General features: G+C 41.4%; 2 protein-coding genes across 7 annotated transcripts in view; one reads left to right on the top strand and one right to left on the bottom strand.

The window, feature by feature from the left end:
- tp63 (tumor protein p63) overlaps positions 1–4,829 on the top strand; it is a 50,438-nt gene extending 45,609 nt beyond the window's left edge. For 3 of the 4 annotated variants that reach the window (XM_053635764.1, XM_053635761.1, XM_053635762.1), the window contains 3 exons: positions 397–544; positions 1,467–1,560; positions 3,403–4,829. In XM_053635764.1, coding sequence (XP_053491739.1) covers positions 397–544; positions 1,467–1,560; positions 3,403–3,699 — 539 coding nt within the window. In that variant the 3' untranslated portion in view covers positions 3,700–4,829. The remainder of the gene's footprint in view (positions 1–396; positions 545–1,466; positions 1,561–3,402) is intronic. The other variant, XM_053635763.1, reaches the window with a different exon arrangement.
- Positions 4,536–18,104, bottom strand: part of tbc1d23 (TBC1 domain family, member 23) — a 32,719-nt gene continuing 19,150 nt past the window's right edge. For 2 of the 3 annotated variants that reach the window (XM_053635757.1, XM_053635759.1), the window contains exons 8-19: positions 16,626–16,729; positions 16,162–16,284; positions 15,856–15,948; positions 14,965–15,135; positions 14,468–14,510; positions 14,126–14,232; positions 13,668–13,807; positions 12,399–12,443; positions 9,606–9,694; positions 9,350–9,485; positions 7,608–7,802; positions 4,536–5,919 (exon numbers count right to left, since the gene is read on the bottom strand). In XM_053635757.1, the coding sequence (XP_053491732.1) occupies positions 5,835–5,919; positions 7,608–7,802; positions 9,350–9,485; positions 9,606–9,694; positions 12,399–12,443; positions 13,668–13,807; positions 14,126–14,232; positions 14,468–14,510; positions 14,965–15,135; positions 15,856–15,948; positions 16,162–16,284; positions 16,626–16,729 (1,331 nt within the window). In that variant the 3' untranslated portion in view covers positions 4,536–5,834. The remainder of the gene's footprint in view (positions 5,920–7,607; positions 7,803–9,349; positions 9,486–9,605; positions 9,695–12,398; positions 12,444–13,667; positions 13,808–14,125; positions 14,233–14,467; positions 14,511–14,964; positions 15,136–15,855; positions 15,949–16,161; positions 16,285–16,625; positions 16,730–18,104) is intronic. The other variant, XM_053635758.1, reaches the window with a different exon arrangement.

Below are 18,104 nucleotides of genomic sequence, written 5' to 3'. Positions count from 1 at the left end.
GTTGCAAAAATTAATATCAGAATCTTGATGGATAGGTCTCCCTGCTCATGTTGGCTTCAGGCCCTGAGCTTGTCTGTACACGACAGCTTCAGAGCACCACTCAGTTCCTCAGTGTGTCTCTGACAGCCAGTTTCCTCTCACAAGTAAACTGGATCTTTGTGGGACAAAGCTCTCCCTAATCCCCGAGGCTCCTGCCAGTATTTGTCATAATATAGGAAACTGGGCTCAGTTGTCCACTGTTACCTAAAACGCACCTCTGTCGCCAGTGGCTACAGGCCTCGTCCAGATCGAACACACACTTTTTCACAGCCTTGACAATTACACCACAGACACCACAGTTGGTGTGATAATAAAAGCGTCTCACAGACTCTTTCTCTCGGCTTCTTTTTGCAACAGTGACCCCCATGATGAGCGCCCACATTCCCATGAACACAGATATGAGTTCACTGAGTCCCACTCATGCCCTGCAGCCGCAGTTACCCATGGTGCCCTCCTCTCACTGCACACCCCCGCCGCCGTACCCCGTGGACAGCAGCATCTCCAGGTACACGTTTATTCAATTTCTCTAAGAGTGCAGTACAACCGTGTTTCCACATCCAGTCCAGATGCTGCGATTCTATTCAATTCTTAACACTCCTGACTTTGTTTGATTGAAAGAAATCAGAATCAGAATTTCTTTATTACTAATACATGGGATACATTAATATTGCAACCTAATTCTGAAACTCAAGTGTCTTGGTGTAGCTGGAGGAGTGTAATACAGCAGTGGGTGAGAAACTGAAAGAACCGGGCTGTCCGGTATAACTACAACATATCGAGGTGTTTTCTTTGCTTACAGCATTGCTTTTGAATCTAGTAGTGGATCATGAACACATTCAAATCAACCAAAACTTGCTTTGAAGACCATAACGTTTTCTATAGTGATGCGGTGCATAAATATTGAAATAGTTCAAATCTTCTGCTCTTTCACCCTCATCAAGAAATCCAGATTGTGTGTATATACAGATTGTAAAATGTGCCAAGTCTTACACACACACACACACACACACACACACACACACACACATCTCCTGTCACATGATCTGCATTTGCATATTGTAAAATAACACTGTGAGCAGTCTGTGCACTCATGTTTGATAACACAATAACACTTTCAGCTGTAATTTTCTAATGACATTTTCCCTTTCCACCGTTTCCTAAAGTCATGCAGTAAAACTGCTCCAGTAACTATTTTCACACTGTGACTGGTCTGTGCAATCACATTAATTCCCCTTCAACGTTTAATCATATACATGACAAAGTTTAAGATGAGATTAAGTATTTTGTTTAGGGCAAGTTAAATTTTGAAACACATGGAGACATGCAGGCTCATGGACTGGATTAGGAAACAGGTTTAAAAGTGTCATCATGGTTTAAAAAAAATATTTCAGTTGACATCATTTTCACTTGTAACTGCACCATTTCAGTTTCCTGTTACGGTTGGGCTGCTCTTCCTGTCTGGACTACTTCACAGCCCAGGGCCTTACCAGCATCTACCAGATTGAGAACTACAACCTGGAGGTGAGACTCTGCCTGCTAACTTGCATTTCTGTTCTGTATGTAATTCTTTTCTTTTTTTTTGAGAAGAAAACCCAAGCTAATTGGTCTTGTTATTCCATCATTCCATGTAATATACTTACAGACGAAACCTGAAATCAGTTCTAGCTTTCTAAAGGAGTTCTACTTGTAACGTTTTTTCATGAAGAGAAAGCGTTTGCTGTAGGGTTCAGTACTGAAAGGGCAGAGGTTTTACCAGACAAACAAAACAACTATTGAAAATGTAAAGGGGCTAGAATAAACCTTTTTTTTTTTTTTTTTTTTAAGAGTGTAGTTTTTTTTCACCTGATATCAGTTTTTAGAATCTAAACTTAAAGAGGCAGAATGTAAGAGGACAAAGGTTATTTTTGTACTGTGAAAAGTCTGAACTCAATTCACTCAAAATTCAAAATCTCTCTCTTAATATATTGCTTATATGTTGATTATAATTAAATATAATACAGATATAAGGTTTTACACTTATACTTACAAGGAAACGATGTGCACGTTTTAGTTTTGCAAGAGATGTAAAATATCATATACATATATGGCAGCCTGGGAGTACCAGGCTACTGTACTGAACTGAAATATGGTTCTGTTCTACATATATTGCAACAAGTAAAGTAATAGCATTTTAAACTCTGTTTATCCCCAAAAGAGAATAGGGTGGAAATTTGGACTTTAAGTAGAACTGGAATTGAATATTTAAGACATAAACGCCTTCACTGAACTGAATGAAATATAAAATGAATAAAAATGTGTTTGAAAATTTAATAGGAACACTTGTACAGCCTGCTCAGTTATGCAGTCACTCAATCATGTGGCAGCAGCACAATGCATATATCAGAGGTGATCAGGTCAAGAGCTTCAGTTCAGTTCAGAGTTTACACAGAATGGTGGAAACAAATAAAACAAATAAACAAACAAAAAAACACTGAGTAAGCGACAGTTCTGTGGGTGGAAACACCTTGTAGATAAGAGAAGTCAGAGGAAGATAGCCAGACTGGTTCAAGTTCCCAGGAAGTATATAGTAACTCATATAATCACTGTTTACAACCGTGGTGAGCAGAAAAGTATCTAAGCATGCACACATCAAAACCTTGAGGTGGATGGGCTACAACAGCAGAAGACCACATTGGGTTCCACGCCTATCAGCCAAGAACAGGAATCTGAGGCTATCATGGGCACAGACACACCCAAACTGGAAAATTGAAGATTAGAAACGAAACAATTCACACAGTCTTTTTCCAGTCTTCACCTGTCCAGTTTGAGTGAGTCTGTGCCCATGATAGCCTCACATTCTTGTTTTTGACTGAGGTCGTCTGCTGTTGTAGCTCATCCACCTCAAGGTTTGATGTTTCATGCGCTCGGAGATGCTTTTCTGCTCACCAGAGATGTAAAGAGTGATTAGTTTGAGCTTACAGGAACTCTATAGTAACTCAAATAGTCTGGTTATTCTCCTCTGATCTCTCTCACCAACAAGGTGTTTATTTGTTTTTGCTCACAGGAGTTGCTTTTGCACCAGTCTGTGTAAACTCTACAGACTGTTGTGTGTGAATTTCCCAGGAGATCAGCAGTTTCTGAACTACTGAAACCGGCCCATCTGGCACCAACGACATTTTTCCCCATCGTGATGTTTGATGTGAACATTAACTCAACCTGTATCTGCACGATTTTATTCATTGCACTGCTGCCACATGATTGGTTGTATGGATAACCCTATAAATGAGCAGGTGTACAGGTGTTCCTATTAAAGTGGATGGCGAGTGTATGTGCAAACGTGGTGCGTTTGTATTCCTGTGTGCTTATGAGTCACTGCATCCGCAGGACCTGTCCAGGTTGAAGATCCCTACAGAGTTCCAGCATGTGATCTGGAAGGGGATTATGGAGCACCGGCAGAGCATGGAGTTCTCTCCCCCTGCACACATCCTGCGCTCGTCCAGCGGGGCGTCCTCGGTGAGTGTGGGCTCCACGGAGGCGCGCGGTGAGCGTGTGATCGATGCCGTGCGCTTCACTCTGCGCCAGACCATCTCTTTCCCACCGCGAGACGACTGGACCGACTTTTCGTTTGACCTGGACTCGCGCCGCAACAAGCAACAGCGCATCAAGGAGGAGGGAGAGTGAGAGGAGCGCACACACGCGCACACACACACACACATGCTTTCATACATACTGCAACTAATGCATGCCGCACACACAAAACTTGTACAGCTTTTACCAAGTGTTTGATTTCACTTAAAAGCATGCCAATTAAATGCACTTAACAGCTAGAGATTTTTGGGTGTATTTCGGTCTGCTTGTCATTTCAAGCCCCTAGTTTGATGCAGGCTACTGTAGCTTTAGGGTAAGCGGTGCTTTGCCGTGTATGGTTTATCATTTAAAATTTCTTGAGATGCAGCACTTAAGAAATGCTGAAGTGTTGGTACTATTTTGAGCTGATTCATTCTCTACAGAGAAGAACTAATATTTGGGGGCTTTTTTGTTTGGATTCTTTTTGGATTGTAAAGAACCTTTACTCCAATAGGATTCATAGTATTAAACTTTTTATTAATCTGTTGGCTGTAACACTTTGTTTCAGCCTGGTGATACTTTGTTTTGAATGGTACAATTTGTCTGTTTTTTTTTTATTGTCAATCTACTTGATGTAATACTGGCAAATCAGTTTTAATACTTGGACACATTCAAACCCAAGTCACTCATGTGACCTTTCCAGTATTTTAAATGGCGTTAATCTACATTGTACAGATTTTTTGTTGTCGTTTTTTTTTGTTTTTTTTACATACATATAAATTTTGTAAATATGCAAGGTGCTTATTTTGATACAGTATAAACGAAAACAATAAAATATCATTACACTATTTGAGAGATTGGATTCTTTTTGTTGTTGTTGATCACAGATTTTACATGAGGAAAACAGTGACAAAATAAAATCTTGTGTTTTACAAATAATAGCACACAAATTTGTAGGCTACTTGTAAATTTATTAAAACAAGAGATTTTCCCAAAGAACAATAATAATGTAGGTTCGACAGAAAATGTGTACAAGCTGAAAAGCTGAGATTTGTTTGTAAAGCAAACGGTGAATGAATTTACCAGCAATATCAACTCATTCTTTCTTCCTATAATTCTGTCCTATAGTTCAGTTCATAAACAAAACCACACATTCATACTCAAAATGCTGATTAAGAGTTACGATGAAGGGTCACGTTGGCCTGCTGTATCGTTTGTTTATCATCATCTTGGTCGCATCAAACCATGACTTTAATGTTAAATATTTTAATTACAAAACATGATCCTCAGCAAAGCTGCTCTTATTAGTGGCATCAGCGTCTTCAGACTCTGTTCATAAATACATTTTTCCAACGCCTACCATTAGGTACAGTTTTACAGTATTTACAAATATCACTCACCCACAGACCACTTCTCTTAACTTTCACTTCTGCTTTAAGGCTGCAAGCACAGACCGTGAGGAATGACTCATTTCTGAGTGAATTATATTTTCGAGATCAGTTATTAGAGTGACATCTGTGGGAACAACTGAATCAAGTGCATGTGTTACGTGCTGCGTGATGACGATGATCACCTGTGCATCACTTTAGCGATCCACAACAGGTTTCAAATATAAATACGGCATCGATTCAGCGGTCTTAACTCGCAGGCATAAATACTGCTCGGATAAATATGCACGGAACTCGTCGAAAGTCTACTGCAGTGACTAGATGAATGACTGAATGATGAGAATATCCAGAAATTAAACAAGACGAAAGAAAACACCGAGTGTTTCGGGGCTCGAGTCCTTTATCTCACCGCAGGCTCTGCCTTTGAGTCCTTCGCATTAGAAAAAACTGCGGTTTAGCGACAGGATTAAGGCTTGACAGACATTCAGACCGAGGCGATAAGTCCAACCTTACACCTAAAGGGTTAGATTTTCTTGATGGGAACAAGAAGAAAATGCCAAAGGATAAACAGAACGACGGCTTGTGTTGAAATCTTGAGGGTCTCCCATCAATGTCATCAGCAATACTGAATGTCAGTACTGTCCAGGAGACCATTCACACACACACAGAGAGAGAGAGAGAGAGAGAGAGAGAGAGAGAGAGAGAGAGAGAGAGAGAGAGACAGTCAGACAGAGAGAGAGATTGGATGAAAGGAAAGAAAGACAGACTATTCCTTTCCCTCTGCACGGTTCTGCTGACTTGTGTTAGACACGGCAGTCTCACTGCATACAGCCAGAATGAAGCCTCAGAACAGCAGCAACTCTACGAGCTCTCGAGAGCATCCAGAACCTTCATGATCTGCTGCTTGATGGCTTTAGTGGCGTCCCCAGCATTCGGGATCAAATACCTGCAGATCAGAGAGCACAGAATGTATTAAGAATGACAAACATAATTCTCAATATTGTCCACATGAGTGTGCACTTTGTAGTAGGTAATGTACATCCTGAACAGAAAGGGATAAGCATGTGTCATCATTTAGACTGCTCCATCAACACATCTGACAAAAATGCAGTCAAAACATCCAAATCCACACGATGATTGTGTCCCAGCACACTATAAAATGTCTTTTATCTGACCTGGGCATCTCTCTCCCTCGCTCTCTCGCGCTCTCTCTCTCACTCGGTTGTTCTTATCCAAATATCTCTCTCAGTGGAGGGTCTGTGACTCGGGTACGACTCAATGCTTTGGCTCTTAATGTAGTGTAACGTGATGTGTCCTGCTCGGACAAAGAACATCAAATCTACTGACTACAATCTCCCTGCTATAAAACTTTTTTTTTTTTTTAAAATGTTTTTTTATAAAACATTTTACATTACAAACTAAAAAACATGTTTTATATGACCATACAACATCATTGTTCATGAGACAGCTCTTTTTTTATACAGATGTGCACTAAGTACAGTGAGGTAACCACTACTTAATAATTAGTAAATGTAAAATATTTTTACTGACCGCACACACACACACACACACACACACACACACACACACACACACACACACACACACACACAGAGCTGCATTGTTGCTTCCTACCAGTCCGAACAGGATTTCACAGGATTTTTTTTGTGGTTGTTGCAACCAAAATTGCTTGCTTTTGCTCTTGCTTTTTTTCCCCCCAAATTTACGATGCAACTTGTTTTGATTTTATTATTAATATTTTTTTTGGTTTTCTCTCCTTATTTTGTGGAAAACTGCTTGAATTGGCGAAATCACGACTGCATGAAATTGTTTTGCACGGTCTTTCGCAATGATGTTTGTTGGTAAATGAAACCTTTTAGCTGTACTCATGTTTGACGCGCGTGAATCGTAGAGGGCTTTAGCAGAACGTGCGTCGTGATGAAGGACGCGTCTTGGCCCAAACCTGTGGAAAATATTCGCTAATTTTAAAAAAATCGAGAGCTCATCTGAATATTGCGGAGTTTGCTTGATTCTGCAAGTCCTGGAAGGACTGTTCAATTGGCTCACAAAATGGTAGCTTTCACAGGTGAACTTTCACCCAGATAAAGGTCAGAAGCAAATGGGTGTCGTTCACGTCCTGTGTCGTTCACGTCCACGACCTTTTCGGTCAGATTAATTGTATTTGCTTTTGGTTTTCAGGTGCCTCCTACAGTACATCATCATCACAAGAGCAAAATAATAAATGCGACAGGCACCTCTGCAGCAGTCACAGGGAGCTTAAGTTAGAAAGGCCCATTACTGTTATCTTCGCACTCACACATCACTGAGAAGTCCATAGCCATGCTATAAACTCTAGCTAAGGTTTCAGTTCAGGAAACAATACAGTGTTGAAATACAGCAACATTAACAGGACACGTGACTATACCAATAGAGGGTGCTGAAGTGCAGATTTTTTAGCACTTTTTCAGAGCATGGATAGTTCTGGATTTGGATTATTAATCATATCATACTGTACCACACTAATGGGAAAAGCACCATCAGAGGCGATTAAAACACCTGATGTGTATATTGATTTTCTACCCCAGAACAACTTCTATATAGAATATTCCACATGACCCTTGTTTGTGTAAATACCGTTCCACAGCCATAATTTCCACTCCTGCGGAGTTGTTGTTGCCAAACTTGAACGTGATTAGCTCCGGATGCTTCTTTTTTGAGGTGATCTTCACCACGGAGCTTAACGCCTGTCTGGACTGGATGTAGGCAAATCCTTTCCGCGAGGCGATCTCCCTCAGACAGTACATGTGTGTTGCTGTGATCAGCAGGTGGCTGCAGAAGACCAAACAATAAAGCTTACAACCAGTATGGTTACTGAGTGCCATGTGTAAAATTATTGGCACCTTTGCTGGTACCAGCTGGAGACTTGGTAGGTCAGTAACCTCACTGAACCACAACAGAGCCCAAAAACCAACAACCATGCTTTTATTTTATCAGCTGTTAAAAGGGGTACACACTTCTGCTATTACAGTTCTCAAACATTACTACATCTGTGTTTATTAATGAAAGAGAAAAAGGTTGTGTTTATTGAGTGAAAGCAGTAGTGATGACATCACTGACTAATATCTGTTAGCACTTGATCGATTCACTGAATCAGTGAATTTTAAAACTACATTTCTTCACAGTGATTACGTTTACATGGACAGCAGTAATCTAATTACTGACCTTATTCTGAATAAGACAATATTGTGATTAAGGTGTTTAAATGAGTTGCTTTTAGAATATTCCTTTAATGTTCCTGTTTTACATGTCATAGAACATAATTAGATTAACGGCACGTCATTACGTCCCCACGCCACGCCGGCCAACGTTCCCTCCAGAATTTCACATATCGACATACACTTCGTCTTCGTTATGGTACCATATACAGTTTAGGGTGTTTTTATTTAAAATTTTTACGAATGCTTCAATTGCAGTTAATTATTTGTTATGCTGTACGTGCAAATAGACGACTGCTCGAAGCCATGGGCTGCATACCAAACCGCATACTTACCTATTATATAGTAGCCAAGATACATGTATTTCACCTGTTATAGGCCTATAGCAGGTAAGTACGCAGTTTCGGACGCAGCTGTTCTCTCTCGTTTACTGTCAAACGGTTGAGCACTGCCATGTGTGTACGTGTCCTGTTGCAAAATGCGGTGAAAACTCCCACACGACGTTAATCATATGATTAAAGTGTGTACATGTCTGTAATGCACTTCAATAATGCGACTAAAGCAGGAGTGCTCCACATGTCTTAATTCGATTTGTGTTTACTTCGAGTATGAACTTAATCTGATTAAGGTAATTAAAAATTGCTGTTTACATGGTTGATTCTTAAACAGAGTATTGTCTTAATCGGGTTAATATTGGATTATTGTTGTCCATGTAAATGCACTGACTAAGTGCTTTATCATGCTGAGAAAGGTGGTGGATCTGGAGCTTATCCCGGGAACACTGATCGTGAGGCGGGAATACACCGTGGATGGGACTCCAATCCATCATAAGGCACTTGTCTGTAATTCGTACAATCACTCTTTACAACTATGGTGAGCAGAAAAGCATCTCAGCATGCACTAAACATCAAACCTTGACGTGGATGGGCTACAACCACAGAAGACCACAATTTAGAAATCACCAATCCACCTACTGGCCTGTTTTTGGGAGGAGGAGCAAGTGGGTAAACGTGGACACAGGGAGAACATGTGAAATTCCATACAGACAGTAACCCAGGCTCAGGAAAGAACTAGAGACCCTGGAGCTGTGAGGCAGCAACACTAACCACTGTGCCACCCAGCAGTGTTCACAGGAAGATGAGATCACTCTCACAGTCTCACCTGGGGAACATGTGTCCAGTCTCTTTCACCTCATTACATGGGAAGTGGTGCTTCACATCTGGCTTGTTAATCCATGTCTGTATGTTCACGATCTCTTTGCGGTCATCGTCTGATATTGAAGAGCTGTCAATCTCATCTGAAAAGATTCAAAGAGGACTGAGGATGACCATGACGATGAAGAGGGCAGGGGTCTCATGACACACTGTCTAATATCTTAACATATGTTTTCGTCTACATCTCCCTTCCCCGTGCTCACCCGTGTCGTATTCCTCCTCGTCGCCGATGCTGAAGACGGGCTTCACACCCCTGTAGGGTTTACCCACTCTGTCACTGCTGCTCACATGCCTGTGGTGAAAACCGAATGCTGTATGAAAGAGTCAAACCAAATGCACACACAAAAACACATGCACATACCCTGGAGCTACAAATAAAATTCAGCAGTTGTGCATATTTCCAAATGCCAGCAGCACAAAACCATATCTAGAATTGGAAGAAAGAAGTAATGTTAATTGGAAGAGGCGGGTTAAAAAGAAAAGAAGCAGCGATATCCGAGATGATAACCAAAGCGTGCAGGACACAGACACAACAGAACACTTCTGCTTTAACAGATCACGGTTAAAGATGTTCGCTCGGTTCCAAGAGGGTTAAAACACCTGAGCACCCACAGCTCTGGCCATCATCCCATCAGTAACACTGTCAGCAATGAAGGACGCCTGAAAACACTGAATGAGACACACTGTAGGAGCCTTTTGCATTAAACACACACACACACATACACACACACACACACAAGATGTGTTAGTATTAGCACAGCCACAGTGATTGACATGATGATGCTTCAGCTTGCGTCCTGTTAAACAGAAGTGTGTGCAAGTTTTACGTCATTCACTCAAGGTTTTTCACAGCATCAAAGCTGACTGTTAAGTAAAGTTTTTCAGCTTACCTCAACCAGAATGTTTGGTGTCAAATTTTAGCTTCTTTAGTTTTGCACTTCAGCCAACATGTAATCTGTCGCATGCTTAGTAATGGTGCATAGCTGTGACTTAAGACACAGTACAGGGGGTCCCAAAAGTCTCCGTACATAAGGGAAATGAACACTAACAAAATGTCTTCCAAAATTTTTCATACTTTCTTTATATAATTTTTTAAAATAGTCTTTAAGAATGCCTTTGACAAAAGAAGAACAAATTGAAATCATTCTCATGGCTGGATTGGGAAACTGTCGCAAAGTCGCGATGGACTTTAACAGGAAACTGCGTTGCTGTGTATCTGAGCACTGGGACATCGTGAGGGCATCCAGCATGGACAACTGTATCACTTCACTTCTTGCATTAACACAAACTGGCAGCATTTCACACCTCATAACGCCTGAAGGCGGAATTGTATTAAAAAGCAAAAAGGTCTTTGAGGAGAATATATAATTGTTTATTTAAAAATAATATTATAGAGTTTAATGATGATAGCACAGACCTTCATTTGATGATATTAAAATTCAGGCATGTATTTATGGGAGAGATGTATATCGCCCTCGTAGCTCCAGTGCAAAACTAAAGTGCCATCAAAACAGTAAAGTAGCATCAAACACCAAACACAGCTTGGTTGATGGAGTATATTCGTGTGGCAGTCTGGGAAAACCTGCTGGATTGCCAAATCCATATCACCCTGCAGTTCTCAGTGCAGCTAAGCAGGGGAGACCCTGGATGGGAGACCTCCTGGGGAAAACTAAGGATGCTGCTGTAAGTGGTATTAGTGAGGCCAGCAGAAGGCACTCACCCTGTGTTCTGTGTGCGGTGTAACGCTCCAGTATAGTGACAGGGACACTATACTGTAAAAACAGCACCGTCTTTTGATGAGACACTAAACCGAGGTCCTGATTCTCTGTGGTCACTAAAAATCCCAGGACACTTCTCATAAAGAGTAGTAGGTATAACCCCGGAGTCCTGGTGAAATTCCCCCACTGGCCCTTATCTATCATGGCCCCCTTATAATCTCCATCCCTGAATTGACTACATCACACTCTCCTCTCCACTAATAGCTGGTGTGTGGTGGGTGTTCTGGTGCACTATGGCTGCCATCGCATCATCCAGGTGGATGCTACACACTAGTGGTGGAGAGATTACCCCCTATACAATGGAAAAGCGCTACATAAATCTATGGAATTATTTATTTTTATTTTTATTTTTATTATTATTATTATTATTATTATTATTATTATTATGTCACAGTGTCTGACTTCTGGAAAGCAGCTAAATAAAAACATGAAAAAGCTGGTTTTGGCTTAAACTCTAACTTTAAGAAGTCATTGATATTTCACAAAAACAGTGTCAAAATGTTTTTGCTTACTATTTAACCTTGTCTTGGCTTTCTTCCTGCAAACATCATGTTGAGTAAGGAGACAGTTTAACAAAGCATGCTGGTAAAACCAGTCAGTCTGCCTAAAGCACAGACAATTCTAAAGCATAAAGATGTCTAAATCACTGGCAGTTAAGTATGATTTCCTCACACAGTGACTGTCAGGCTTAGATGAAGCTGTTGCATAGTTACGTGTGTACTGAAATGGACATGTGAAGGGCTTGCCCAGGTTGCCAGATATTTGGGGAAATTGAGCAAATCTGATTTTTCAGCAAATTATTCCTTTACCAAATCTACATTAAAACAAGGAATGTAGATTATAAGAGAGAAGGAAAATGTAAGAACACTTGGGAAGATCCCCCTCCAGATAGATTTGCAAGACAAACAACAGGAGAGGAACTGTAATTAATCAGCACTACACAGTCAAGGAGGAATAAAGTTCATGACCATGAGACAGACCTGGAGAAGAAACTTGGAAAAGGCTCTACTGCTAGATAAGAATTCGACTGCTCAATAATGCATGAACATGAGTGTTAGTCTGCTACAGTGCATGCACAAGTGAGCGAGGCTTGAACTTTGCCCTTTGCCCCTCAGCAGTGAGTCAGGCAAGGCAAGGCAGGGCAGTGCCTCCCTGCATGGGCATGTCGAGGGCACTGGGGGCACTCATGCTGGCAGACAGACAGGAACAGGCTCTTACCGATCAGGTATCCCCTTCTCTGGCCAGGGCAGAGTGAAAGATAGTCTAGTGTAGAATAACAGAGGCATGGGTGAAGAGGAAGTGAATTAACACAAGTGTTGCAGTAAATTAAGCATGATCCACACACATGATTATTAATTCATGCAGAGACATTATTATTACACTGTTGGGTTGCTAGAAAGCAATAATTACATTTTTCAGTCCAAAAGTTGAAACTCAAGCACAACTGGATTATGCAGCAAGACAATGATCCAAAGCATAGGAGTCAGTCCACCTCTGAATTGACTCAAAAAAGCTAAATGAACATTTTGGAGAGACCTAATCAAAGTACTGACTTGAACCATTTGAGATGCTGTGGCAGGACCTTAAACGGGCATTAAATGTGGCTGAACTAAAGCAGTTCTGCAAAGAAGAGTGGGCCAAAATTCCACCACAGTGCTGTGAAAGACTGATCTCCAGCGTTCTGAAGCGTTCGGCTGCTAAAGGCGACACAACCAGATTTTAAGTTTATGGGGGAAATTAGTTTTCCACATGGGTGATAGGTGTTGGACAATTCTTTTTTTGCTCCAATAAATAAAACCTGTATTGTGTGTTTACTCAGGTTGCCTTTGTTTTATGTTGTATTTCATTTGAAGATCTAAAACTATTTAGTAGGAGATATACACAAAAAGAGAAGAAATCAGGATTGGGCAAATACTTTTTCACAGCACTGTACTTATATACACTATATAGCCAACAGTATGTGGACACCTGACCATCATACTCGCATGTGCTTGTTCAACACCCCATTCCAGATTTAGTCCCGGAGCGCGGCTGTGGAGATTTGTACTCATTCAGCCACAAGAGCATTACTGAGGTCAGGCACTGGTCTCGGGCGAGGAGGCCTGAGCCGCAGCCCCAAAAGTGTTCAGTGGGGTTGAGGTCAGGGCTCTGTTCAGGCCACTCAAGTTCTTCGACTCCAACCGTGGCAAACCATGTCTTCAAGGAGCTCGCTTTGTGTACAGGAGCACTGTCACAGGTTTGAGCCTCTTAGTTCTAGTGAACAGAAATTGTAATGCTACAGCATACAAAGACATCCTATACAATTGTGTGCTTTCAACTTTGTGGAAACAGTTTAGGGAAGGAACACATATGGGTGTAATGATCAGGTGTCCACATACTTGTGGCCATATAGTGTATATAATTTACATCAGATATCTCCCTCCTGTCAATCTGATAAACATGAGCTGGTTCAACAGTGAACTAATTGAGATGTGTCAAGTTTCTCACCTGTCCACTGGAGTTGAGGTGTTTTCAATGAAGCTGATCACCTTCTCTTTCACATTAACTGACTTGGATTTGAGGGCAAAGGTCATTTTGTTGACAAGGGATTTGACACCTTTGCCATCCCCTGTGCTATTCAGCTCCCCCTGTTTGAAAGACAGATTCCGTTTAAACAGGAAATACCACTGCAACAATCAATGCTGAGGAGGAGAAAAAAAAAGCAAAGAATTTGCCATAATTTTAAGATCCACAAGATGGCGGTAAAGCACTCATTTTGTGATTTTTTTTTTTTGCATTCTCCCAGTAGAAGGTTGATGGAAATATTTTAGGGTACTTATGGTCATTAAATTACTCAGGCAGAAGGCAACAGCCTCCAGATTGTGTCCATGAGAACAAAACTGAAAATGCACAACTCTGCAGTGAAACAGATCTCTGTCTCTCTCTCACACACACACACAACTCACATCTGCTGAGCTGAGGCTGCTGTGGGATCCTGAAGTGCTGACTATCCAATGTACATACACGTTGTCTGGCCCTTCCACGTTAATGTCTGCCAGATGCTGTTGCAGCGCTGAACACACACGAAAAAACACAGCAGAAAGCCCTCATCAGTCCTCAGACACGTTTTTTAAAAAAACTGTATTTATACACTGCAACTAAAAATCCTGAGTGATAATGAGAGCCTAGGAGAGGATCACAAACTTCAAAGTCAGAGGATCTCTTTCTGCTCAGTCAGTGACTGGTTACTGACAAAAATATATACAAGATGATTGTAATGGCTGTGTTAATACGCTGCATCTACGTACCCATAAATCCACCTTTAGCGATGCTGACATACTCCTTGTTTTTCTACCAAACAAAAAAAAAAAGAAACAAAATCAATTCATTTTACTGTGATTCCTTTTAGATTTTCTTATTTTTTTCTCTCTTAAAAAAAATAATAAATTAAAATAAAAATAAAAAATAAAAAACGCTGCACATGAGTACAACACTGAATAGATGATCATAATCCTCATCACTGTTAAAATGCAGCACAAGAGGCACAAAAAGAAAGGTGACTGTAGGACTGTTTCAAGGTCTGCAATTTAGAGATATAATGGACATGAACTCTTATTTGAACAAATCAAATGTAATCACTGCCAAATTGCTAAGGTATGAGATGAATACAACAATTCGGGACATGCTGGTAAAGGAAAAGAATCAGCTTTGGAGCGTTACCACCAACTGTGCTTTATATCAAAACCGCATTTTCTTTTCTATTTTAGATCTGATCCAAACCTGAAGAGACACTATTGTGACTGACCTGCAGGAAGTGAGCGAGCACCATGTTCATGTACATGTCTTCTTCCTCGCGCCCGCTGCCCATGAAGCACAGATGTTCACCACTGGCCACTGAGCCCGACTCCAGAGACTGCTTCTGCGTCTCCAGCAGAGACTTCACAGACAGAGCAAACTCAGACGGATTGTGCAACATCTGAGGAAGGCAGGAAGACGATGAAAAGTAAAACAGTGCAGCTGGGGTAAAGCATAAAGTCTTATGTCTTTCTTTATACTTTATATACATGTTGAGTGATCTTATATCCCTAAGCACACAGTACATCAACAAACAACTGTCCTAAAATAATAAAATAAAAAGGTAGTCAGGGTAACCACTGAATATGACACATTCAATATTACAATGCTAAGAAGAAGAAGAAGAAGAAGAAGAAGAAATCAAGGAATAAAAGAGGAAAAAAGAAGGAGGAGGATGGGGAAAAGAATAAGAAGGAGAAGAAAGAAGAGGGAAAGGAGACAGTGGGAAAGATGAAGAAGAGTAGAAAAAGGAGGAGGCAAAGAAAAGGGAGGAGGAGGAAGATTAAAAGGAAACCATAGAAAAGAATAAGAATAGAAAAAGGAGGAGGTGGAGAAGGAGGACAGAAGGAAAGAAGAGAAGGAGGTGGAGAAGGAGAAAAGGAAGGAATAGGAGGAGGAGGAAAAAGAGGACAGAATAAGAGGAGAAGAAGGCAAAGAATATGATAAACGATGAAACGGTGAAGAACAAGGTGATGGAGAAGGTGAAGAAGAAAAAGCAAGAATAAAAGAAGAGTGAGTGAAAAATGAAGAAAAAGTAAAGACGTGTGAAGCAGGAAGAGAAAGGAGGATGAAAACAAGAACTACCACAAGTAGGAATCTACAACAGCAACAAGCATGTTACCAGATCAGAGTCCAGGTGAAAGGCGGTGGACAAGTGTCCAGCGTTGTACTGCTCTGCTGGCCGACAGTCCACTACAAAGAAGCGCACTCCCTCCTGAAAGCGCGCGCGCACACACACACACACACACACACACACACACACACACACACACACACACACTTAATTCATCTTACTCTGTGACTGACAAGAGTAGAGAGATTTGAGGTTTACTGAAGCGACATGTCTCACAAAGTGCACTGGAATGCAGTTGGTACAGAGAGCTTTCTATAAAGGATAGACCTGACTGTCAGGAGCTGAACTACTCACAGACTGGAGCTGATTGGCCTGCAGGATCTCGGGTACAGAGACAGGGAGACATAGAGCCTGACTCAGGTCCATGTCCTCCTCCTTCAGAGCCACCAGACTGCTGCCAAACAGGTTCTGGTTCTCCTACACATACAGATTAATGTACATTTAATGTTGCTGTGAATCGTGCCTATGTAGCTTCTTATGTCATTTTGCAGTGTCCTGGTTTTTTTTTTTTAACTCTGCGTTTGATATAGAATAAAAGTGATACATTTATAATAATTGACAATTTATTGTTTAAAGTATACTAAATAAAAAGTATTCCAATAATAAAATGCATATTGCGTTTGGTTAAATTGCACTTTACACATTGTCTAGAGTTGACTTGTCTTCTCACTTACACACTTTGTAGATTAATCTATACATTCACAGCAACACAATATTCCACATTATGGTCCATAATTCTGTTAATGTGGTGAACTCGCCTTTCGGAGAGAGAGGGGTGTCTTGCTTTGGTAATACTGCGCCAGTGAAAACAGATCCTCAATGTCCTCAGCCTCCAACAAGGTAGGTGACTGTTCCAGCGTTTCTAAACATGCAGACAGACATGCAGTTCAGTGAGACACAATGGCACTGCACATACTTGCAATTAGGCATGCTCTGATAATCGGTTTTCAAATCATTATAACAGCGTCAATGTTTATGAACATGATATTGTGGTTTTTAAAAAAATCCATGTTCTATAATAGAACAGAAATTATTTATTTCTACTCCCTTTCATTCTGGACCACCAGGTAGGTTCCTCCAAAATGTTCTAAAGTTTACCTGTAACTACTATCTTTGCCATGATTGACTGTGTTGCTAAACAAAATATGTGCTTTTTTTGCGCTGGCATGTAGCTGCACGGACCGTATGGATGCAGGGTACCTAATTTCATAAACTCCATAAAAAGTCCATTTATAACTTCCATTCATGCATTTTCTATACAGCTTATCCTGGGGCAGTGGTGGCTTGGCGGTTAAGGCTCTGGGTTACTGATCGGAAGGTCGGGGATTCAAGCTCCAGCACTGCCAAGTTGCCACTGTTGGGCCCTTGAGCAAGGCCCTTAACCCTCTCTGCTCCAGGGGCACTGTATCATGGCTGACCCTGCACTCTGACCCCAACTTCCTGAGATGCTGGGGTATGCAAAGAAAAGAATTTCACTGTGCCGTAATGTATATGTGACCAATAAAGACTCATTATCAATATATTATCATTATCCTACACAGGGTCGACAGGGAGCCTGGAGCCTATCCCAGGGGACTCGGGGGACACCCTGGACGGGGCACCAACCCATCGCAGGGCACAATCGTGCACACACCCACACTACGGACAATTTAAAGATGCCCATCAGGCTACAACGCATATCTTTGGACTGGGGGAGGAAACTGGAGTACCTGGAGGAAACCACCGAAGCATGGGGAGAACCTGCAAGCTCCGTACATGCACGGCAGAGGCGGGAATCCATCCCCTAACCTCAGAAGTGCGAGGCACCCGTGCTAACCATTAACCACCGTATATGAAGATACTGCTGGCTACTCATCACTTTCTTCTGACACTGAAAGGAGGCAGCCAGGAAATGAAGCAGGCAGAGCTCGTTGGGAAGAAGGTGGCAAGATCCTACACTGCGTTGCCGCAGTAGGAACAGTGAAGGGCAGAAGAGGAGGAACTCGTGCCTTTTCCACAATAGAATGTGGACTGGATGTTGCTAGGAGCTGGCACCAGCCAAATGCAAGTACTGTTGCAACAGCATAATTAATTGGAGAGCCTGAGGAAGCTTAATAAGGCAGCCTCACACACCAAAACAAGCCATTATTTGCCTGCCGTCTCATTTTCTGTACTCAAGGTCCATTTTAGCAGGGAGTGCTGGTAGCTTGTCATGGGAGCAGATAGAAGATTGGAATGTAATGCAGGAGCACAGCACT

The sequence above is a fragment of the Ictalurus furcatus genome, chromosome 11 (genome assembly GCF_023375685.1).
Source record: "Ictalurus furcatus strain D&B chromosome 11, Billie_1.0, whole genome shotgun sequence".
NCBI classification, from domain to species: Eukaryota; Metazoa; Chordata; class Actinopteri; order Siluriformes; family Ictaluridae; genus Ictalurus; species Ictalurus furcatus.
Note: the sequence above shows the minus strand (reverse complement) of the source record. Positions and strands in the feature narration are given on the sequence as shown.